The following is a 25,112-nucleotide window of genomic DNA, read 5'->3' on the forward strand; positions in this document are numbered from 1 at the left end:
ATTATTGAAGAAAACTTATCCGGTTTGAAGTGCCGGATAGAAGCAACGCCGCAGTTGCCGTATTCGCTTCATGTGCTTGAAAGGCATGGCGGTGTTGTGAGCGCTGTAGAGTCTATTTTTGTGCATTCACGCCGCTCGTTTTTCGCGCCTGACTAAGTGTGGAAATAGTAAGCTCGTAATATAACTGCGTATTTCGCTTATTGGCTCACAGTGAAGCTTCCGCATTGTGATTTTCTGCACTGTCTTTGCGTGCGCAACGTGAATTCCGCGGCTTGGGAAACAGCGTCTGAATAGTTCTCGTCAAGTGAACCAAGCGGTCAACAGAGCCTTCATATTTTATCGGCAACTCGGTTCAAGCGATTCGCCACGCAGCGCTCGCTGAAGAGAAGTCACCGCCGTGTTGCGCTCTACCTTGCAATTTTACCAAAAGTGTGATGGAAACCGAAGTAGAAAAGGCCGACGAACTCATCGTCACCGAGGAAGCGCCGGAGGATGCAAAGGCGGTAGTTCCTAATTTGGTAAGGCATTGCGTTTCGCTCTGCTTGTGATGGTTAGCGGTTGTCACGACTCCTCTGGTAACTTCACTGCTTCGCGGAGTTTCCCGAAAGTTTGCTTGCAAAGGTCCTTTCGTTTCCGTTCGAGTATCGGTGGTGCTATCCCGCGAACGCTCCACGTTCTCTGCCTCGTTATCGTATCAACCACGTGACAGCTGTTAATGTAGGCTTTTCAAAATACGCAAAGTTTGATGTTTCACACACCGTTTTTGCTAGCCTCGAGAAAGTTACTGCAGTGTTTTGTAACGTAGCGGCCGCTCAGAGACTGAGAGCATGGAAATTCAAACTCTAGCTTATTTTGTTCCTTGTTCGCAGCTGGTCGTTAATGCTTTCTCATGTTGCTGACACAAAAGTAACACCTTCTTTTAAGAAAGGTCATTTCTGTTCCAAGTTTCGGGCTCATACAGTAGAAGCAGTCAAAGGTCAACTTATTATTGCAGAAATAGACGTAGCTTAAGTGTACCGGCAACTTTTTGAATCCGCTGTATCACGTTGTGTGTTCACCTTCAATTTCCTCTCGCAGCCTAACTCTACCAGCTAACCTGTGAAGCTCGCTATGCTCACAAAAGGTCATTTCTGAAGAGAAGTTTAGTTGGCTGACTTTTCTTTACTTGTATCAATCATTTGTGAGGGCAAAATATGCAGTGTTATCTATTCCCAAGTATTCTGCCAATCAGATATCCTTGCTTGGTATCAGACAGTATGTACTTCCAGTGGAGCATTTAAAGGGTGGCACTGCTGTCAAAAATGTAAAGGTCAATACCTGTAACAAAAATGATAAGAGTGACTTGAAGCTGGAGCTGCAGATAAGGCTGACATTAGACAAGCAATGTGTGATAGCCTCCTTCCACATACTTGCATCATCCCTAAGAAACCTCATTGAGGGTCGCCCATTTGCGTTATTGGGAACAGTGCTCTCACTTTATATTATGATCATCGTGCTCTGTTAACGCTAATTGTTTTCTGACAAATAAAGTTTACTGCTTGAGTGAATTTCAACCTGCAGAATTAAAAACTTTGCACTCCTTTTTCCTCTGGTTGTGTTTGCTCACAGAGTGCAGATACCGACGATGTGAAGCCGGACATCTTGGCTGCCGGCGACAGCCATCATGTTGGGTGCAATGCAGTGCCTTCGGAAACCGCAGTCATCACCAACGGTGAGCTCGAGTCTTCGGATCCTGAGTCACCTCCCACTGAGGCCTCTGAACACACCTGCTGTCCCGCCGGCCCCGAGGAGAAGCCAGAGGATGAGAAACCAGAGCCACCCATTGTGTTCAAGAGGGACCCAGGTGTCACGCAGCTGATGGACTCCTATGCTGGCAAGGCAAAAGAGATGAAGGAGGCCATAATGGAGACGTTGAACAGCAGACTAGGAAATGAAAACAGCCCAGCCGGAGCTGCTGCAAGCTCATTCGAGGAAGAAGCTGCCAGGCGGCTAAGTTTGCTCAAACAGGTGTGGAGCATTGCCATGTGCTTTCTGCATGCCTCTTGATTGTGAAGCTTTTGTATTTGATGTTGGTGAGATAGTGCTTGAAGCAGAAACATGGGGAAAGTTTTCTTGGAGAGGGAAGCTAGGCATACATAAAAGCTTGAATGCTAAGTTTTGTGTACATTGTGGAGACTTGGCGGCAGTGGGTCTCAAGCATACATGTTTGATTTATTGCTTGCCAAAGAACTCTCTTCTTTTCTCATATGAACCAGAGGTAGTTTATGAGGAGCGTGAATTGCACTGATGACTTGTTCTTCGTGGTATAGGTACAAGCGCACTCACAAGTGCACCTACTTTGTCTCATTAATAGTCGCATATGTGATTGGGTAGGGGAAACACTCACATATAACTCATGTACTACGTGAGTGTATTCAGAGTAGCATTCTCACATACGTTAGTGGGTATAAAAAAGTTTGTAAGTCAGCTTGTCTTGTTGTCCATCGTTAAAAAAAGGTATGCAGAAATATACGGAGAAAAACTAATAGCACTAAACTAGCTCTGAATGATGAACCATGACTACCTTCATAATCAAAATGCAATGGCTTGAAGAGTGTTTTTATGGACTGAAAATGTGCGCACTAGCATTTGCTTGGCTGGTACTGTGACGGAACAGGAAAAAGCAGTTTTTGATATGGAATTTGAGCTGAGCTACTGAAAATAGCAAGATCTGAATGTATCTTTGTAGTGGTGTTCTAAATAGCAGCAGTGCATGCTGTTGAAAGCAAGAAACGGAGTATAGCGTCAAAGCATCAAGTGAGCTTCACAATACTGGCATTTTGTCATGGTGATAAAAGGGCTTAAAAGAAATCTGGAACGGCCCTGCCACTGTACACTTACTGTTTACCATGCCTCAAAATTGTGGACCAGTGTGCACAGAATGGAGGCTTCCAACGATGGCCCACTTTTCTGATGCCGCATCGGCGGGTTTTGCAAGGGACCAGGGCATTGTTTGCTTCAAGGTTCTCCAAAAAAAGAGATGGAGGCGGCCACGTTTCATTGCTGATGGCCAGTTCCTGTGAAGCATGCATGCATGCATGCAAATTTGAGTGTGGAAGGACAGGACATAGCCTTGTGGTTAGTGGCGGGATGGTAAGGTTTCTGAAGAGGTCTAGAGATATAGTAGTGGTTACTTTCAGTTTGGTCTTGACGTAGACACTTGTAAGTCATGCTGCACAGCTGCATGGTTTCTTGGCCTGTCATGCTGCCTACTGTGCTTGCTTTCCTGCTGTTTCCATTTGCCTGATTTTGTTCCCAGCCCACAGATCTATGTTTGGTGTATTGTCTAAAATTGCCACGTGTTTTATCAGTGGAGCATCATCAGTAGAACCTGAGAATGTTTTGAGTGCCTTTTCTTGATCGACCATAGGGAAGATCATCTCTTCATATTGGTTGATCACTGTGACCTGCATTTGTGTCTCTTTATAGTTGTAGTGCTTTCCGCTTGTGTACACTGTCACTGCTAATGTCCATCACAAGTAGGGGTTGCGGGTGTAGAGAAAGACTCAGACAAGTGCTTTCTTCCCCTCGTCGTTGTGTTTGTGCCAGGTGATTCAAAAGAATGCAGTAGAAGCTGCCCAGTCGTCCAAGCCTCCGGAGCAGACAAGCACCCCTCCGTCCTCGTCATCCCCCGTTCCACGCAAGGAGCCCTGTGCCTCACGCAAGAGTCCGTCCCCAATGCCAGAGAGGGTCCGTTGCGAAAAGTCACCGTCACCGGCTGCAGCACCCCCCAAGTGCTGCACTCCACCTGAATGTGTCACTGCCCATTGTGAAAAGAAAACGCCAGAGCCAGCTGCTACCTCCGACAATGCTGTGAGTACAGAAGACTGGAGTGTCAGCCATACGAGTGGTTGTATTGCTGCCACCAACATTGCTCAGTTGTGCCACCATTTTGTACCACTACTGCTAGCCCGGATGTGTGCCAAAGGCCACGGAATTTTTTTTTGCCGCAACTTGTCCACCACTTTTGTTTCAAAAAAAAAAAGGAAAGGAAGAAAGATGGAGCATTGGTTTGGACGGGCTCTCAAAATCCCACTCTGTTGATATGTAACCTGCTCGAAAAGCAATTGTCCAAACATTCATCTTCAGGCCTGAACTGCATATTAGTACATTGTTTCCTGCACTCCTCTGATGTGCATGCAACAGCAGGCAAATTGACAGGCCCTTGTCGATAGGCTGAGAGATTGTCTGGCTGCGTTGTTTTGTTATGAGGGTTTCCAAGAGCTAGCAATTTACTCTTGTGTGGACTGCACATTTTTTTTTAAATTTGGGTACAAATTCTTTAGGTGTGGCCCATATACAAAGTAAAAAAACATATATAAACTATTTTTTCTCATAATCCAAAACTGGGGATGCAGCCCATGCACAGATGCGACCCTTATACGAGGTTATATGGTATTCTTTTAGAGCTATTTTTCAGCCTCTGCAGTTAAGCAGTGCTGAACATGCGTGACTTTTACTTCCCATTCCTACTGGGATACACCCAGTCATGCACTGTAATCAGTAGAGGAAGAGAAAACTGAGCAAGCTTGTTGTGGTTCATCTTTGCAAAATGAACAGTGCAAAGATGAAGGAAGGATCAAGACTGTTGCACATGTACAAAGAGGGCATCAAATGAAATTTCATCATCTCTTCCTCGTCAAATGAAATCTGTTTCGTAGTTTTTTTTTAATGCCTAATGAACATGAGTGTTGGCTCCTATTTTCACTATGCATTGGTTGTCAATAATGTATGGTGTTTAGGAACCACATGTTAGAAAAAATGCAACAAATCATAGGCATTACTGCAACGCAGTAAGTGGAAGTTTTGTAAAATATCGTTTGCAGAATAGTTTCGGTCAATATTTATGGTTTTTCATGGTAATAACTGCAAATAAAAAGGCGTTAGCAAGGAGTCTCTGTATGAAATAGAATGAAATGTGCACTGACTGACACTGATTGGTGATTTTCTTACTTCATAGCAATGACTTCATAGCTTTTTCACTCAGTCGCCTTGTATAAAGTCTGCAATTTCTTCAAAATCACAGTCACAATCTTGAGAGCTAGAAGTCCTGCCGCGCATGTCATGCTTGCTGCTATCCTTGAACACCACAAGAGAGTGGCTTATCTGACAGGATTTTCCTTTCTCCTTTGAAGTTCATCTGCATGACCTATGTGTGGGGATGCTGTTGTCACCGTTGCTTCTAGAGCCAAGCCAGGACACCATGCTGTGGCATGAGGCGGTCACCACTGCGCAAGATGGGCGCCCAGGAAGCCAACTGTGCCGCCGCTGCGAAGCGAAAAGGAGAGCGAGCAGTCGGTGAGCCGAGGCTATATTAACTGGAATATCTGTGTTTGTGGCTGTTTACCAGAGCCAGATATTTTCTGGGATGCGCATGATGTATTGAGAACAATTTCCTTTTCACGTTCCATCTTTTTCTGCCCTTTGTGTAAGTTTCTTTGTCTGTTGTTATTCTCAAATGCTCATTTTGGTCAATCATGTCTCTTTGCATCAGGCATGTTAAAGGGGTGGAGACATCAAATTTTTCATAGTGTGTTGCAGCTTAGGAAGGATGTGTAGGACATTAATAAGCATGAACTACCACGTGGAATTTTCCTGTGCTCAGTAGATAATTTATGGAATTTCTTCTCCCATGTACTTTGAGTTTCGGTTTTTGTGTCTGATCGGTGGTTGCAATGTCATAAATAGGTATGAGATCATGTGAGGCTTACAAGAAGTGCAGTATGATCTCTGCTTTATCTCTTTAATTCACTCCAGCGCTTAAAGGGACTATGCAATAAATTAATTGAGATTACTTAAAGCAGACGAGAGATAGGCATTTCATCACTCGTCACCCCAACGCAAGAATTTGTGAGCTATCATCAATAACAACGAAGATATAGACGATTGAAAATTATGCTCCTCCTCCCACCTCAACTCTACACGCGCGGCACCAGACAAAAATAAAGAAAACCGCTCTGGGACTGGGCCCCGCCCATCAATACGTCATCAGATGACGTTCGCTTTGCGACTTCTGGTTGTCGCTCCTAGCACCCCAGCAGCAGCGTCGGCGGTGTGATTGCGGCACGCGTTGGGTTTCTTTGCTTGTCGTCTGATGGACCCGGACCTCGAGGCGTGACTGCTCGCTCTTATGGCTGCGATGGGCATCGAGCCCTGTGCGTTCACGCCGTACCGGCTGAACGCCAGCGACGACAGTAGCGACTCGGCGAGCCACTGCGAGTGGCTCCGGAACTCCCGACAGAAGGAGGCGTCAGAGGAAAATTGAAACCATATGCGCAAAGGCAATGCCCTGGCTCGCGCTTGCTTGAGAGGGTCGCGCGGCGGCACTAGCAGACGATTTTCACGGCTACCGGAAGTGTGCCCGTGACATCGTGGCTGCCGTGGCTCCAGCGAATGACAGCGTGTGGTGGCCTGGTGACGTCACGGGTATAGTGACATCTTTTTTCACGATTTTAGTTTCAAAATTGGTCACTACGAGCACACCAATCGGCCCGCGAATTTTAAAAAACATGGTTTTTAAAAAATTCATAATAAATTGCCGGCTCAGTTCCGAAGACTCATACTTGGTGTGAATGCTTTTTAGCATCATTTCTAAGCATTGAAAACATTTACAAGCGACTTTTTATTCATTGCATAGTCCCTTTAAGCTAGCCTGCTTCTTAAGCCACAATGGCTTCATGTGAACAAAGAGCTGTTAATTAGCTGTTTTCAAATACCTTGTGCTTTAGTACTAACTTTTGATGTTGCAGCCGCCGTTCAGCTGCTCAAACAGAAGCTGCATGGGGAAAGAAATTCAGCAACAAATTATTTACCTAGCATTGTTGAACTTGCTGTCATTCCAAAGCAAGAACACTATGAAAAAATTTAGATTCTCTACCTGTAACATATTTTTTTTATCAATGAGTGTCGTTAAGGTTATAGTGGAGGTTCCCAAGCTGTGTGTAGGGAACGTTACTGCTCTTCTTTATTTTTCCATCTTTCAACCTACTTTCATTCCCTATTGTTGTTGTTCCCTTTGGGACATTTTTTAATGATTAATGAGACAGATATGACATTTCGCTAGGTACACAGGCCTTCAATGACTTAGTTCGCTGGCAGGTTCACTGAACATGTTCTAATGCAGCTTAAACTCGAGATGCATATCCAAGCTTGTGGTTTACCTAACTTACTGGAACAGACACACTAATGGTGCCTTGAAGCACCCCTGCTGGCCATTTCCAGCATTTTTTTTCACGGCCCCTCACTTCTTTTTATTGTTGTTGTTCCCCTCACAAAATGGCACATACCCACAAGGGGGATTGGCCATAACCAGGCGGTGACTATTTAAATTGCAGATTGCATATGGCAAGCGTGGGATGACGTAACAAAAATTGTGTAACTCTGTTTCCGTAGCACAGGAGGTTGCAGGAGGTTAGGGCGACCTAACCAACTGAAAATTAGGTAAGGGAATCAGTAAAAAAAAAAAGATTGAGAGAGAGAGAGAGTAGGAATTGCAAAAAGCAGTTACCCAAATACGAAAGCTTATTATGGTATGGGCAGTACGAAAGCTTATGATGGTAGACGTTTTGACTCTAGGAGATAATTTTGAACGGCAGAGCAAACATTTCCATTGGTATGGCCAAGCATAGAAGCGCCAAGGCACAGAACAACCGCAGAAGACAGACGCAAATTGAGATTCTGCATTGGGACCTCTAATAGTTGCCTCCGGATCGATGATCCCTTTTCTAATCCAAGAGAGGAATCCATTCACTTGTCTGCCATGAAGAAGAAGATGGAAGAAATAGAAAATTTCCCTGCAATCAACTGAGTATTGGAGGTCTGCTTGCACATGAGGTTCACTGATCACACTAGTTAGCAGTGTCCAAGAAGAGAGGGAGAAATGCTACAAGAACAGTTGGGAGTGTCCAAGGAAGAAAAAAAAGCGTTCCAGGGTTCTTTTGAGAGGGAGTGAAGATGTATGTAAAGAGCTCTGCTGCCAAATGCTGTGGAAAGAATGTTGGGTTCTAGTTTCTCCTGGGAATTCATGCAGAGAACGTGTTAAAGATTCTGGAGCCGCACGAAACAGCGGAGGAAAAACTGGGTGCCCTGTTCCAGCACTACTTGGGCTTTCAGGAGGGCACCTGGCAGTTGCAGGCAGCCGTGCAGAAGGCCGAGCGGCAGGTGAGTGCGTTGCATTTTTTTTGTGTGACTCTCAAGCTGATGACAATTATCTTCTAGGGCACCAGCAAGGCACCAAAATTATTTTAGTGCAATAAGAGATCAAATTTTGCCCCGTGTACTCCTCGTTTTGTTGGCTGTTAGTGCATAGTGTAATGTGCCTGTTATTGTGTCATACTTGCTCGCAAAGGATTGCTGGAAAAAGAATTGTTGAGAAAACAGACTCAGCAAGCCTTGACATACGGTGAAGAAAGTGAAAAATGTAAATATTAACGGGCACAATGCATCACAGCGTCGGCACATCTTCATGGGCATGCACTGCAAAACCTTCTCAAGAAGTGTGCATCAAGTAATAGTGGCCATCGAGCGTACATTAAGAGAATTTTTCATTATTATTGCCACTCTTTTTATTGCCATTGCTAGATGAAAACTACCTTTCACACAGGGCCACTTCTTTTTTGTTGCTTCGACATTGCAAGAAAAGTGCAGCTGTTAAAAGTGGCCGTATTATACATTTTGGCCAAACCTGCTGTATTGCTTTCGATAGTATACCTCTGTTGGTTGTAGTACTTGGAAGCATTTGAGATGGAAATATTGAATCACACTTGTGGGTTTTTTGCGAACGCATCTGTGATTGATGAGGCATTTCTCTTTAACAACTTTTTCCCACATCATTAGTAGATAGTTTTTTCTAGACAAACGGTAGCAGATCAGACTATTCTATGCAGTTCAGTACATTTGACATAGCTGCCGCGGCGGGCGCGGCAGTCGAATTTCTATGGAGGCGAAATTCTAGAGGCCTGTGTGCTGTGCGATGTCAGTGCACGTTAAAGAACTCCAGGTGGTCGAAAATTCTGGAGCCCTTCACTATGGCGTCCTTCATAGCCCGGGTTGCTTTGGGACATAACCAAACGAATACATTTGACATCTTGGACTTTTCTTGTGGTACATAGAAAAGTCCAAGATGTCAAATACATAAAAAAGTCTTTGAAAGCTAAATCTGGAAACAGAATGATGTCACTGTCACCTCCATAGCCAAGTCGCTTTAATGCTGCGACATGTGAGAAGTTAGATGAACTTGCAGCATGTTCAGATGTCGCGTTGTGCATAAGCGGCCACAGTGTGGCTGCATTATTCTGGAGCAGTAAGCTTCATGGCGAAAGTTGCATACGGTCTGTTCTCTTCCCAGGTGCGGCAGCTGTCAAGGGAGAAGGAGCAGCTCCAGTCGGAGTGCAACCGTGCCTTGCTGGCCAAGAGCAAACTGGAAAGCCTCTGCCGTGAGCTCCAGAAGCAGTGCAGGACAGTCAAGGTAGTGTGGGCGGCACAGTCCAGCACGCCTCAAAAAGCAGTCTTGCGTGGCTACCCTGCTGAGTGAAAGTCATTTCAGAATCGTGAATTAACTAGCCCTCAATAAACTTTTACTAAAAATGCTGTTGTGAGGGTGGGGAGGCCGTCGAGGTATTGTGACATTATGACATTATTTTTCTTTGATTTCTTGTATCCTCCCTTCATGTAAAGCCAGTAAACAATAGTGTTGTACAGTCACTCAAATATAGCGGACTCAGATAGAACGAATTTCGCTTTATATTAAACACTCGCAAGTTCTTGTAGCATTATGCATGTAAATGTGTTTTTTATAACGAACCACACATTGGATATGTCAAATTCTGAGTGCCTACGGTCAGTCACCAAAGGCCCACAAACGTGCTGCTGCATTGTCTACGGGAAGTATGCAGGCAGCCACGCTGCCCGGTCATACTTTAGTGAAACCTATGATAAGCAGCAGGAGCGGGAGCACCCTTTAAAATATGTGCAGTTGGCCAGCCTTGCTTTCCAGCGCTGCTATTCAGCAGCCACCTATCGTGGTCAAGTACGTGCAAGCAGTTCTGAACCTGTCGCGCTGCCGGCAGCCTACGAACACTACGAGACGTCGTCCTCCATGATTTCTTTGAGTCGTGCTGCTGTTTTCTCTCGACTCCGGCTGTGCCTGCGTTGCTGCGCACTTTCTTTCTGGCACTTCATCCTGCAAGATAACGATGAAACAGTGGCAAGACCTGCCGCTTCCCTGCAAACTTGACAGAGATTATTTACCGCGTTGAGCGTGGCAAAAAAAATGTTGGATGCTGCAGAGCATTTCAATATTTCGAGGAGTACGCTAAGTACCATATTAAAAACAAGTCAGCCATCAGAGACAACGCACATGGAACGCCCGAATGCTGGTGGCCACCGCTTCCGCAAGCCGGCTTACGAAGGAGTTGAGAAAGCTATGTACCAGGTATGTACCCATGCTGCACCAGAAAACAAAGGATTTCACCTGCATCCTGGACTTTGGAGGAGTTATGGCGAGCAGTGGTTGGCTCCAGAGGCTTAAGGACCACTGCTTCATCCGCAGAAAAGTGGCTGCAGGTGAGAGCTATGCAGTCGATGCAGAATGCACCAAGAAGCGGGTACCGGACTTGTGACATGCTCTGAGAATGAGGTACAAACAGTGCAATGCTTACAGTATGGACAAATCTACCTTGTTTTGCAACTGCTGCCGCATAGGACCGTGGCGCTTGAATATGAGAAGTGCCATGGCAGGAAACTGAAACAAGGCTTCTGTGACGATTCTTTTCACAGCAAACATGGGACGGATCTTCAAAGGTTGTAACCGTTTGACATCGGGAAGTTCAAGTCGCTCGTGTGCCTGCAAAGGTGCACTTCACTCCCAGTCATGTACAACTCAGACTCCAAGACTTGCATGACCAGGACGTTGTTTGAGGATTGGCTGCATGTCTGGGAGCAGGCGCAAGATTTCACCGAGCAGGTGCAAGATTTTCCTCCTGGATCACTGTTCAGGGCACCATCGCAGTGTCACGGTCAAAACCAATGAGCTTTGCTTCCTGCCACCAAACGCAACAGCAGTTTCACAGCTAGTTAATCAAGGCATCATGTGTGCTTTCAAGCTGGTCCACCGGAAGTGCGTGGTTGAGTGGCACTTAGTGAAACTGTGGTTAATGACGAACTGAAGATTAATTTGATGGCCACAGTCTCGGTGCCTGTCAAGACCCGACTCGAGACACAACCTGGAACTGCTTTCATCATGCTGGATTGTGTCTTGCGTGTGCGGAAGCTGTGAGTGCGGTGCACACAGTGCAAGATGACAGGGACGTTGCCACGGTATAGGAAAAACTGTCCAATGTTCCATATACTGTGCCAGTAGGAAGTCTCTTTCGAGGATATTTTAGTGGTTGATGTTGGCATAGCTGTGACAGTGATCCTGCTGAATTCGGAAATCGCTTCCAATGTGCTGGAGTCTGGTGTTATCGAGGAGAGTGAGGAGCTGCTGCTAGAAGGTCGCCCTCGCCCGGCACTTCAAAACGCCCTTTCTGTTGCCGATGCACTGCGACGATACTGCTCTGCAATACAGGGAAGCGGACTGGAGTTCGTTGAAATGATTGTGCATGTCAAAAATGAAATTCTCACTGATGGAGCTGAATGCAGTGTTCAGGCGAAAATCATTGCCTACTGCTAATAAACATACATGTCTCGCCAATAACTTATTTTTGCAGTAGCTCATTTATGGTGAATAGCATGGCTTTTCTTTCGTAAACGCATTTTTGCTCCACTGTTCACTACCACATCTATAATGATTTTAATACTGAAGTTTACTGAAGTTCATTATAAGCATGTTTGGGTATATCACATTATTTCATATGTCAAACAAATCTCGTTGAATCACGTTTTGGCTTTAACCAGGTTTGACCGTGTTGTACAGTTGCTGACGAATTTTTTGGATGCGATGAGACCCCAGCAATCCATGAAAAAAAAAAAATCACTTTTCTGTGATAAACTGGCTCGAAAAATCGCGAACTTCCCCGTTTGCAAGCGGTAATATTAGATAGTCTTTGAGCCAGTCATGCTTTCATGACCGCCACCACTGCACATCACCGATACCAGATTGTGTGGCATAGCTGTAGGTCATGCCACAATGCACTCCCCGTGCTGCGAGAAGCGAGAACAGGGTTGAGTTTCCGTGGGCAGCGCCGGTTGCAAAGACTAATAGCGGGAACCCACGGTCAGTTCATGGCAAGTAGTGAGCGCCTTCGACTGCACCCCCACTCTCTTGTTCCCACCATCATCCATGCACCAAAGCCATCATAGTCTTGTTAAATCGAGGTTTAATTGTACTAAAACCTCTATTTTAGTGAATGTGGCTTCTTTTTCAAGTTAACTTCAGTTGGTCCGCATTGTCTCCTGGAGTGTACTTTCAGCTTATGTTCATCTGTAATACCCTTATTGACCTCAGTTTCTCTGTGGTCTCCTTGCTGCGTGATAATACCTTTGTAGCCGTGTAACTAATCACTGAAAATGTTTGTGGATGCCGGTAGGTGTGAGCATTGGCCTTTGCATGTTTTTATATTTGCCTGCAGGACGAGTGCCTGATGCGCATCCGGGATGAAGAGGAGAAGCGTCGGGAGGTGGCGTCCAAGTTCCAGACAACCCTGCTGGACATCACGGCGGTGCTGGAGGAGAATCAGTCACGCAGCCTGCAGCTCAAGGAGGAGAACACACAGCTTGCCCAGAGGCTGAAGGCCCTCATCGACCACTACGACGTCTGGGAGAAGGCTAGTGCCTCTGGCCTCCGAGATTGTGACTGATAGATGCAGTTGACTCTCATTAATTCAAACTTCAAGGATTTAGGGACCTTTGTTTGAATGATGAGAAGTTTGAATTATCAGAAGTGCACCTTAATGTGATCCAAGACTAAATGTGATTTGCGTCATGAATATCTGTGCATGCAAATAGTATTTTGGCCCGTTTCTCTGTGAAAATGTAGCTGAAAGCATTAGAACGTTAAATATGGGTGAAAGACAGTGATGTGTTTACTAAGCCAGCAGTCTCCAACTGACGCCTTCTAAAAAGAAAGGACTAGCGATGCACCAATCAGCACCCGAACTGGCCTGCAGCTGGGCTTGCCTCGCTGAAGCCCGGCTTATAGCTGCAATCATTGCGGATTGGTAGTGAAGCTCAGAAATAGAAACTATGCAGCAGTGAGACGACTCCCATCGTTAGTGCCCCCTCATGCGGCGCAGCAGACCTGGCGTATCTGACCTCGATCGCCCCTCTTTCACGCGCCGGGAGTTTTGCAGCAACACAAAATTTGGAAATTATTCTCTTAAGACATGAATTTTCATTTTATCAAGAAAAAAAAAACTCCACAACTTGTCCTTGGCATGCTCATACTGCACATTGTTTTGGAAGGTTTGGAGCAGCCATATTTGTGCCGCATTGTCCAAGGCACGAGTGACGGGAGTGCGCAAACATTTGGCCAACGCCGAAATGCCACCTGATAGAATGAAAACAGGAGTGCTGTTAAATGCATAGGTATAAAAAAATATATGTAGTTCATTTTGACAGCCAGAGTAGCGAATTTATTATGTGAATACTACACACATTATGCGAGGATTATACAATGCCCAAATTACACAGCGGCTTCACGTGGTCTCGAGGAAGTTGCATATAATTGGGGTTCTATTGTGTGTACTTGATGACTGCTTGCAGTTTGCCAAGCTGCTGCATTCACATACTCCTGAACTTTACTGCTAATGTGGCTTTCTGGTCACCACTTCTGTGCTTACTAAGCATTCGCTGCTTAGAGTCAGCATTGAGGAGTCAACCTTATTGAGGAGTCAACCTTATGAAGCTGAAGGAAAATTTGCAATGAAATGAAAGAACTTGTCCTTCCTCAAGGCTCTCAGAGTTGCACTTGAGGCAATTTTATGGTTTGGGGAGCTGGCCTGCAGATTATAAGCTGGACCCAACTGGCTGAGCCATAAATAAGTGAGCTGCTTAAGCTTGAGTACAGAAATGATTCGCAGTGTAATGCAGCTCGCGTACCACCAGCGTGCTTTCCCCCTGCAGAATGTGGACAACGTGCTGCAGCAGAAGGAGCTCCAGGTGCAGGTGACCGCGACACACCTGGCCAGGGCCCAGGCACAGCTGCAGCAGGAGAGGCAGGCGTTCATGGCCGAGAAGCAGATGGTGAGCGACAGCATGGCATGCCCCACTCGGGTGCTCACACGTCCTTGGCACTGTGTCTCTTCTTAATAAGTGCCAGAAACAAACAACCCTGTTGTCACCTTTTGGTGTTTCTTGCAGTCCTTTGTCAAGTGTCTGTAGTGCCACTGAGTAAGGTGTCATTGTTGGTCAGCCCTTGTGCAAGAGAAGATGATGCCTTTGCATGTGTATGCAGTTGACTTTTGCTACTTCAAACTTGAAGGGGAGCGAATAATTTTCAGCGTATGCGGATTTCAAATTAAAGGGAGCATATCTTACTTAATGGTCATGGAACCACACCATCAGTTCAAATAATCCAGACATTTGAATTAAGTGAGTTCGAAATGGCGGGAGACCACTGTATTGGGAAAGGAAAAAGCAAGCTTAGTGGCAAGTGGTCAAGCACTGGTACTGTCAACGTGCTGCCTTGGAAGAAAGGAATTAAGAAGGCCATCTGCGGTGGTAGCTATCCTAGCGGCTGGCTGGGCCGGCTCCCCCTACCTGAACACGCAATGAAATAAAACCAGGCTCATTCTGTGCCTCGTCACTTGTCTATCCCATGTGCGAGTATGTGTGCCTTTGTGCACATCATCGGAGTGGGAAGCACAAGATGAGCTTCACAGCTGATCGGCACTGACCTTTCCAGTCCTTTTACTGCCCCTAGCAAATCTATAAATGAAATAAACATGGCTCGCTGCCTTTGAAGACAGGTAGCATGCCATAATCGGTGTCAGTTTTGGGTAGAATAGTGAGTGCTATGGTCTGGCCTGGCAGGCTGCGCTAACGCTTGTGCCAGCCTCTCCCGAACTAGAGCAGATGGCATGGCAGGTGGTGCACTCGCCGCTATGATCATCATCACATTTCCATCTACCTCTGTGGTCCACATCTGCCAGCGAGGTGATGCCTACTTTCACGCACGTGTTCTGAAGCGCGTTTCAGTGCGCGCTCCGCTCAAGCACTCGAGGCTGTGACGTAATTTTTCCTTGGGTGCATTTTGAGCCAGCAATAAAACTTCGTTATGCCGAAAGTGCAGCAGCGTCTACTTCATTATATTGAATCTAGAAATACATGATGTTGTTTGGGTGCAAAGTTATCAAAACTGGAATACCATATTTGCTCGCATAATTTGCGCACTTTTTCTTTCAATTAAATTAAGGGCTTCAAATGAGGGGTGCACAAATTATGTGAGATTTCGTGAACACGTCCTGAAAAACTCTACATACCGCACAATATATACTATATATTGCTGCCTACACATCAACTCCCCAACTTGTATCCATTGCTGGGCAAAAAAAAAGTTGACTACAAATATTAGATGCATGCCCTCTCGCCCTGCCGCACGTTATGTAGTTCCCCGTGTCATGGCATAACGGTGCGTGCACAGCTCACGGCAGTAAACTTGCAGTGATATAGGCGTGCAGGCAGCAGTCAGAGGTAAACGGAGCTAAAAGTCAATAAAACGTCGCCTTTGCCTGTGGCCCTGCTGACTAACGGCAAACCAGACAGCAAAGTGTTTGGCAGGTTCGGATTCTGGCGCGTGCCAGAGGTTTCTGGAAGTTTCCTCTCGGAACTGTTCATCCAGGAAAGCGACTGCCAGCTCGAGCAAGCCGGGTAGACGGTGCTCAATTTGTTCCCTTGCCATTCACACTTTTCGCAGCTGCACATGACAACACGGCTATCTTCCTAAGCCTGCCTTTTTTTTGATAAATCTGGGAAATAAATTAGGGGTCCACAAATTACACGAGGGTGAAAGCTACGAGCGTAAATATGGTACCTCATTGCATCAAGTCACAACAACTGTAGTGCTGTCATTGTGGTTGATGAGTTCTGGCTGTCAAACATCTGGCGTGTGGTTGTCTACTTTTTGGCTAACGCTAACCGTTCAGAATTCAGAGCTTTCTAGGAGCTGCTCAGAGCAGCACTAGCAGATTATATCAAAGAATTCATAAGACTGCATGCCATCACTTCCATCAGGTTTCAAGGGAAGAAGGGTGAAGTGCCAGATGGTGCCAGTGGGGACGCAGTTGTGATAAGACTGGGCAGTTATGATCCTTCACATAATATTTATGTTGGCTATGGGCCACTCTAGATTTCAGGAGCATAGTTTGTTGTCGCGGAAGAATCACTGTGGTTTCAGCTTTCTGGTCGTTCAAAAAGGGCACTTCTGTAGCCAACATTGAGAAAGTGACTGACTAGTTAATTTGTGATTGGCTGTGTTTGTGAAGTTAGTGTGTGAGTGGTCTTTGAGTGCTTGGCTTATCTGGGATGAAATGCTTCGGAAATGGGTCTTAATCCCCACCTTGAGTAGACATAAACACTTTGCTCTCTGTCTCTCTTTGGCCAACGCTGCCCTTGTGGCATACAAAATTCATCTTCATCAACAAGTCACTGAAAGTTGCTGTGTTACCATTGCATTATCTGCTCCCACCCACAGGTGCTCAAGCAAGTGTCTGATTCAGAGCGCAAGACAGCCGAACTAGTGGCACGGGAGTCGCATCTTCGCCAGGAGCTGTCGTCGCATGCCACCAAGTATGAGGAGTTCCAGGGCGCCCTGACCCAAAGCAACCAGCTGTTTCGCAATTTCAAGCTTGACATGGAGAAGGTACTTGCTCACCCTTGAGCTGTGGACTCGTCTGACACTTGTCGGAGATAGGCAGGTGGCAACACTCAGTGGGGCTTGCTCAACATAATAATTGCAACGTGACCAGATATCGGCCCGGTTTTTAGATCAAAAAGTTCCATTTTGTTAGCTAATCCATGCATGCGTAAAGACTTTTATTGGTACACAAAGTTCCGGTTGGGATTGGGAAAGAGGAGGTGTTGCCGCGGACGGACAGAGAATCCTGACTATGGACAATGTGTTCCCTTTCATTCTCCACCAGAATGTACAATGAAATGTATAAATATTTTGAGCCATGCAGATTAGATGATCACTGCCTGCGCAGATTTCTTGCTTAAGTTTTCTTTTCCTTACGCACAAATTTGCCCAATAAACTGCCGCATTCTGTTAGTGGAGCCACATGATTTCAGTGGACAATGTCTTCTGTTGTACCTCATCTTTGATCTTGGTGCGTTGACACACCTGTCTTCTTTTGCCTTTGCTGGTTGCAGATGTCCAAGAAGATCAAGAAACTGGAGAAGGAAACGGTCCAGTGGAAGTCGCGCTGGGAAGCCAGCAACAAGGCCCTCACAGAGATCACAGCAGAGGTGGGATGTGCAGTATGGTGCGCAAGTGTGTGTATAGAATAGAGCAGAGGCCCACTTTGCCAGGAATGCTAGTAGTCGGCACCGGAGCCTTTGCATGAATTGGATTTTTTTTTTTACCACACTACACTCATCATCTGCACTATACGCATTCTCCTGTGCTTATGTCAGCAAGGGTACGGAAAACGACACTTCACTGGTGTGAACATGAAGTAGTATTCAGATATTAGACCAGGGCTTGCAGAAAATTTGTGAAAATCATGAGTTGCATGGACCTCTGCAGAAAGGTGGTTTTGAGTGTATACGTGGCATGCTGTTCAGAAAAGGAAACATAGTGACAGCAGCCACTGGGTTTATTTTGCCTATATCTCTGTGGCCTACTGTCTGCTAAGATATTTACCGAGGTGATTGCTAGTAGGATCACAGCAACATTAAAATTTTAGTCAACCAAGGGAACAGGCTGGTTTAGGGAAGAGATGCATGACAACAAACTACTATATGTAAGCCACCAGTCAAGGTACAAACGAGCAGGTGTAACCTTTGCAGCTTATGAAAGGCATTTTATTCACTTGAACCATCTACAGACATGCAGGCATTATGTAGTCATGGCACAGAAAAGACATACCGGTATGTAAGCACACGTATTAGAAAATACCTACCGGGGCATTCAGCGGCTATAGCCCTCTACAGGAATAGTGATGAATATCACTCAGCAATGTTGTCAGGCAGGCAGAGTGACATAATCTATCCGCTACTATGCACTGTATGTCTGCAGTTAGTCCATTGTACCATCAGCAGTGTGGGTAGGGTGTTGTTATTTACTTATTTGGCCTCTTAACCCACCCTAACTGATGTATGTCTGTGTGTCTGCAAGAGGTATCGAGGTGGCTGTATTTGGAATTAGAAGAAGCCCTAGTAACCTCCAATCTTCTGGTGATATTGCACGCAAAGTAACTGATGAATTGCATTGCATGTTTGTGCATCTAAACAAAATGATGAACATTCCTTGTTGATATATTGTGGAGCTGTTAACAGGGCCAGAATGAACACGACATGAAAAGACACGGACGTAAGGAAGGAACGGGATGAGGCAAGTGCCTTCTGTTAACTGGGTTTTTGATAAACTGATGGCTGTATGGGTTCTGGCGAGCAACTATAGATGTTATTCATGAAACATCAATTGCGCAGTGCGCCTATGCAGGCAACTATGGCAAGCAACAACACGGCCTCCGCGTCAGGGCTTGGCAAAGGGGACGTTTGTTGGCGCCCTTTAACACACCTATTAGAAAAGCTGGGTACAATGCCCCCTCCCCAGCTCCCTTTGTGCAGCGTCTTTTGGGCCGCTTGCGGGTCCGGGTTTTAGCTTTTAGTTTTGAACATTGCAACGGCATGGTGCCGGGCGTGACACAGGGCTGCCACACGTCAGCCCGTTCCCTGAAGTTTTCGTAATTGTGACTCCAATAATAAAAATTCTCCATGTAAGACCCTCTTCCCCTCTTATATATGAAGGAAACTGAGCGGGTGTTGAATACTGTGGAAAGGATGCTACAGTTTGTGATAAGTAGCGACATGTTGGAAGCTGTAAACGAGCACATCTACCTCTGCTAAGTAGTAACAGCAGATATGAACTACGAGAAAGAAGTTATCAAGAAAATAGACTGGAGTGCACTTGGCTCACGCTCTAAGGTTATGAATGGCAACTTGCCGATATTCTTCAGAGATAAGGTATATTATGCTGTTGCATTTTGCCAGCACTACTCACCTCTGGTACCAAAGCTTGGAAGCTAATGAAAAAGCCTGAAATTACGACAAGTGGAGTGGAAAGGAAAATGATGGGGGTAATGTTGAGCAGCAGAGAGAGAGAGAGCAGCATGGATTGGAGAACAAATTTGTGTTAGTGATGTCGTAATGTGAAGAACAGATAACCGAGTTTCACAACAGAATGGATTCGAAGGAAAATGTGGGCAGGACAGCAGGGGCTCAGGTGGGGAGATGGGAAGAAGAAATTTGCTGATATGGAGGTTAGTTGCGGTTAATGCAGGACAGGGCTGCATGGAGGCCATTGGGGAGGGCCTTTGCACTGCAGTGGACATAATCTGGCTGCTGCTGATGATGTCTCTGGTGCTGCAGCTGTACACTAGCATAAGATTTTGCTTCATCTACTCTGCCATGTTCCATTGATGTGCTGTAGACAACTGTGGGCTGCACTGCACTGCTACTTCCATAGCTGACTACTGTGCACCTGAAAAGGTGACTTTGGGGGCTCCTTGAATGTTTTGAGTTGATTGCTTTACATTGCTCAAACTGCTCTCTACGAAAAATTTTTTCATGCACTGGGTAATGCAATTTTAAAGCAGAAAAATGTAACCAAAAATGTGCTGCACAGGTGAGCATTGTTCATGTGGTGTCACGTACATTGTTGGCAAATGTTTTTCACTCAATTTGAGCAGCTAGACTAGTGAATGCAAGTACCGTGCTCATGAAATGTCTGATATATGTAATAGAAAAAAGCCTCTCATTTTTTGTTGTTGTTGTTGTTCAAGCCTGGAGTAGTTATTATAGGACGGCAATATTCGTTACCGTATTTACTCGAATGTAATGCGACTGTGAATGTAATGCAAGGGGTGACTTTACATGCTGCCCAGCGGGAAAAACTAAAACCATGAATGTAACACTAGGCTTAAGGACGCAAATCAAAGTACCTTTAATAGACATCGTGGCCAACATGTTTATTCATCTTCCTCGCTTTCGGAGGCAGAGTTCTCGAAAACGGAGTCCTCCTTTTCACTATCGAAATATCCCGGTAACTTCTGCTGTATCGATGTTGTTCGCCGCAGAGAGAATCCATTCCTCTTCATGAACGTTTGGGCTAACCCACGAGATGCTCCGAACTTCCTATCTCCCGAGCAACGTTTCTAACTTTCCAACGGATCAGCTCGACACTGACCCCCATGAGATGATTGCGCTGCTTGATAATAAAGTCCGCCACTTTTTTCTCCATCTCAATGTGATAGCCGTGGCGAGGCCCGCGAAATCCTTTGCTGTCGGGCTCACATTTAAAAAGCCCCTCTCGCTGCAGCCGCTATCCGCGGATGGTTGACTCGTTGAGGTCAAGTCTTTGAGCTGCCGCAGAATTCCGTTCTCTTCAGCTTACAGGTTCGCTTTTCTCTTAAAACAAGCGTCGTACTGCGAGGCAGCGCGAGGTTGCAACAAACAATAAAAATGAACAACGCTTTGACTTTAGATGGATGAGGATTTGGCTTCCGTAGTACCCATGTTGCCAGCATAAGATAGCAAAACTGTGGAAACCGAAACCAAGCTGATTGCTTTGAAATGGCTGTACCGCGGCACTACTTTAGGCCAATCGAAGTGCGGTATTCGATTATAACGCGAGCGTAGAGTTTAAAGGGAAAATATCCAGGAAAAAACTCGCGTTACATTCGAGTAAATACGGTATATAGCAAATGCAGGACTGCCCGTAGGAATCATTTTATACCATCAACTTTTAAAGTCAATTTGTGTTTGTGCCGCCACAGTGGCTTAGCGGTTATGGTGCTCGGCTGCTGAAAGAAGTAGGTTCTATCCTGGCCGCAGTGGTCTCATTTTGATGGAGGCGAAATGCTAGAGACCCGTATGCTGTGCGATGTCAGTGCACATTAAAGAACCCCAGGCGGTCGAAATTATCTGGAGCCCTCCACTACGGCGTCCCTGATAGCCTGAATTGCTTTGGGATGTTAAATCCCATAAAACCAAACCAAACCAAAATCGTTTTGTGAAAAATTGAAATGCCATAAATGGTTGCAAGCTTATCATGTATTAACGATCAGGACAAAGAGGAGTATATACAGTAAAAGTTTAAATGCATGCTTGTCAGGAAAGCATGGAGTTTCCCTTGGCGGATTACTGCTTATGAAGAACGCAGCAGCTGGTTTTGATTTCTTTGGTCATTTCTGCCTCTGTTTAGCTTGTTCTGGGTTCAGGTGTGATGTGCTTGAAAGGACCCACAAACCATCATCATGAGCTGTTTTGCGGTTTTTTACCAGCCCTGATCGTCCTTTGTAGCAGCAGCCTCCTGTTCATTGCATCCTGCAAACAAAACACTGTCGCCTAAAATCTTGCTTGCGCAAAAAGACAGGAGTGCACGCTCATGTTAGCAAAAAAAAAAAAAATGCCAAGGCATTGTGCTGTGTAATTGTAAAGGCTCCATCAGGCATGGCAGTGTGCCTTGCATGGTGTTAGCAGTGTCAAGGAGAAATAATTGGAGACTGGATTTATGAAAGCCACTTGTGTCATAGCAGTCTCTGCTTTGTTGCGTTCAGGCTTTGACTGCTGTCTCTCGCCCCACGCTGGTTTTCGTGAACAGAAGCAGAGTCGTGACAAGGAGCTCGAAGCAGCCCAGCAGCGGGTAGGCAAGCTGGAGAAGCTGTGCAGGGCTTTACAGCTGGAGAGGAACGAGCTGAGCCAGAAGGTCAAGGAGCTCGGCCCCACCACTGCCACAGGTCTGTGGTCTTTTGGCTGAAAACATGTGAAAGGTGTCTGTCTTCGGAAGGCAGCTCTATGGTAGAAAGACAGCTGGAAGATGGGGTTCTTGACACTACAAAAAAAAAGTGAACAAGGGTTGAGGGGGAAGCCACAGTTTGTTTAACGAATATTTCGACAGGAGGACTTGTCAAAGGAGTGTTCATGAATGAGAACTTTGCTTGGACTGCTGAAACATGATGATCTCGATTTAAAGAAATTAGCAGTTTAACGAATTTCGGTTCGACTGTATTAGACTCATAACTTGGGCTGCTGCAGATCAAAGTTAAGGGTGTTCCAAACCACCGGCTTGACCTGCGGAGTAAAAACTACCACTGTTTGTGTAACAAGCACAGCGCCTAAGCGCATGTACTGGGAACTGCAGCAAGGACGTTATGTCCATAATGTTATGCACCTTTTCGTAATGTGAGATGCTTGCCATTATGAAACATTTCATGGTTACTCTTGCTGTTTGTAACAGCATCATCTGCCAAATTCCAACTTAACTGCAACCAGTTTACTTCCAACAGCACTGGCTGTGTCGCCTGCGTGAATATGGCTCTGCACTGCAATCATTTGTTGCATCCTTGGAATACTTGGTTGTGAGAAGCATTAATAAGGAGAGCTGAAATACATTGCTCTGCTTCTTCCACGGAATTGCCTCTAGTAAAAAGAAAAATTGTGCTGGTTATGGTTTGGGTATGCTGTTTGTAAACTTGTTGCTTGGCTTGCACGATGCCGTTGTATGTTGTGCAGCTACAGTTAACTCTGTAATGCTTGGCATAGAAAACATCGAATGACAGTTGATATCCTAAGATTTCATCATTAATGGTTTCTTCACTGCAAAAATGTAAAAAGCTGAGAGATAAAGTACAAAAAAAAATGATTACACCATGATTAAATTTGGCTGATTTTGATTTCCGATTGTATAAAGACGACAAAACTGGCCACAAATACGCAGGCGCATTAAACTCAGAGAGGTATTCAAAACTGCTTCATGCCCTGTCAGTACAGCATTATGATCATAGAAATTTTAGGCTATTTAGCTGTTAAGGTTAGCTTTTTGCATCGTCTTTCAGCAGGCGTCCTGCATTCCTGGCTCCTTATACTTTGACCTTATTGTTTGACATTATCGTTTCTTCGAGTGTGTCTGTAATTCAGTGGAGTTGCGCAAGCAGAAGTGAAAATTAATCATGTTTTTATACCATCCCAGATGATACGCCAGGCATTAGAGGGTTTAAAAAAAACATGATGCAGTTCACCTCGACAGGAATTCATTGCCTAGCCTGTCTGGGGCTACTGTATGGTGCAGCGGTTAGCCTCAGCAAACTATATGCACCCTCCTCAGCTTCAATCGGCTCTAGAGGCAATTAAATTATTATGCTTCATACCTGCAATTGCTTTGAAGAAGCAGAAGTAACGAATAGAAACAATGAGGGCATCTGAGAATCCTGTTCAACTGTCACAAGCTTGCACATGTGATACATCTGGAAATGAAGGTTTCTCACAACACACGTCAAAAATGTAGCTTGCAGAACGGCACAAAAACCCATTTGTGGTGCATGATGCTGTGAAACAGCGAATTTCATTTTTTGCTTCTCTTGTCCTTGAAGGCTTGCTTGTCAAGCAGCGCGTTATCATGCCATCATTCGGTAACCAGTGCTTAGGTACCTGTTTTAACTGGCTCTAATGCGCTGCAGTCCGTTAGATCCGACTTTACAAGGCACACGGAAGCCTGAATCTTTTCCATTTCCTTACTAGGGATGCACGCTTTTCTCATTAAAGCATGCAGGCATTTTGAACATGGCCAGAGTTGAGACACAACTGTGCAGCGGTGATTCCAAACTGCAGAGCATGAGAAAAGCCTTTCTCGTTGCTCTGCGGTGAGTTCGTGTGCTACAACCATCACAGGAGCTTGCACATTTTCTAGGGGAAAATATTTCCCATTTTTTATGGGGCAGTGAAAATATCTGAACGATCTTATTCCTTTGTCATTAGCAGTTATGGGCTGGCTTTGTTTCTAACTTGGGCCTTGATGTTAATGCCTGACTACGTTGGGCAGTTTATGCTGAACATGGTGCTGTTGCAAGTGCGTGTGCTTTTATCCCTTCTCTCAGTGATGCAGACCACATTGAAGCACACCAACTCAAGTCAGCCTCTCTTTCTTTGCTGTACATAAATTCGTTCCCACTGAGCACTCAATTTTGTCAGAGACTGTGCAAGCTTTGTGATCTGCAGTGTCTAGTGTTCCATTTTATATCCCTGTCGCTGGAACCTTGAGAGGTATGGGAGTGGCATGCAGCACGAGTAAACTTGCATGCTAAGAGTGGAGCGGAACTTGGATGGTGCAGCATGGCAGTGCCTCATGTTTCCTCGCAGTAGTGGGCCTTAACTTTTTGTTTGTCTGTTTGTGTCTCTTTTCAGAAGAAACCGAGGCCACCACAGCCACCACGAACGAAGTGGCAGAAGATTGAGAAGCAGTTAGTCGGGAAGCTTTAGAAGTACAAAGCTCACAGGCGCCTTACTGTGTTTTCTTTTTCCATTACATTTTAGTTGTTGAGCAAGGGCAAGACTCAAGGCGCTGCATTCAGGGAACAAAGACACACACACCGTAGTCTTTGCCATCCACATTATTTAATTAAGTATTTCACAGCAACAAGTGCTTGGCCAGTGCACAAAGATTGCGGGAAAAATAAATGCCCACCTGCCACGATGCAGGCATCCAGGGAAAATGTGGCACTATTCTCTGTTTGAGAAATGTTGTGCCACGTTTGTTTAGTGACAGAGAGTACTCTTTTGTGCAATGCTGTTAGTAGTGTGCTGCATGGGAGAGTTTTCTCCCACTGGCTGTGAACTAATCATGCCTCTTTTGCTCCTAAGAAACGGATACTTGAAAATTTGTAGCCAAGCAGATGCTGGCAAGTTCAACCGGAAGGCTTCCCCTCCTCAGTCCGACCCTCTCTACAGTTAATAACAAAGGCTTGCACACACACATGGCATGAACAGTAGGTCTCTCGCCAACATACCTCAGGACCATGGGGAGTAGCTCACTCGTGCATATTTTTCGCGTTCACCGATTCACGCGCACACTGGAATGCCAAGGGAATGCACTTGTGAGTCCCCAGCCAATGTAAATCCTGTGTAATTTAGGCACA

General features: G+C 45.5%; 1 protein-coding gene across 1 annotated transcript; it reads left to right on the top strand.

Annotated features, from left to right (window-relative positions):
• Positions 1-62: 62 nt before the first annotated feature.
• Positions 63-24,689, top strand: LOC144099155 (alpha-taxilin-like). The gene is made up of 12 exons (XM_077632275.1): positions 63-518; positions 1,609-2,007; positions 3,589-3,852; positions 5,226-5,337; positions 8,069-8,199; positions 9,386-9,505; positions 12,609-12,803; positions 14,101-14,220; positions 16,670-16,837; positions 17,347-17,442; positions 21,803-21,938; positions 24,382-24,689. Exons 1-12 carry the CDS (start codon positions 435-437, stop codon positions 24,429-24,431), a joined length of 1,875 nt encoding a protein of 624 aa, XP_077488401.1. The 5' UTR covers positions 63-434; the 3' UTR covers positions 24,432-24,689.
• Positions 24,690-25,112: the final 423 nt, after the last annotated feature.

This window comes from Amblyomma americanum, chromosome 7 (genome assembly GCF_052857255.1).
Source record: "Amblyomma americanum isolate KBUSLIRL-KWMA chromosome 7, ASM5285725v1, whole genome shotgun sequence".
NCBI classification, from domain to species: Eukaryota; Metazoa; Arthropoda; class Arachnida; order Ixodida; family Ixodidae; genus Amblyomma; species Amblyomma americanum.

What these genes read in the sequence shown, in the direction of transcription:
- LOC144099155 (XM_077632275.1), top strand. Translation starts at nt 435, where the DNA reads ATGGAAACCGAAGTAGAAAAGGCCGACGAACTCATCGTCACCGAGGAA. An exon ending in AAAAGGAGAGCGAGCAGTCG is followed by an intron (nt 5,338 to 8,068) that starts GTGAGCCGAGGC and finishes GAATTCATGCAG; the next exon opens with AGAACGTGTTAAAGATTCTG. An exon ending in AGCAGTGCAGGACAGTCAAG is followed by an intron (nt 9,506 to 12,608) that starts GTAGTGTGGGCG and finishes ATTTGCCTGCAG; the next exon opens with GACGAGTGCCTGATGCGCAT.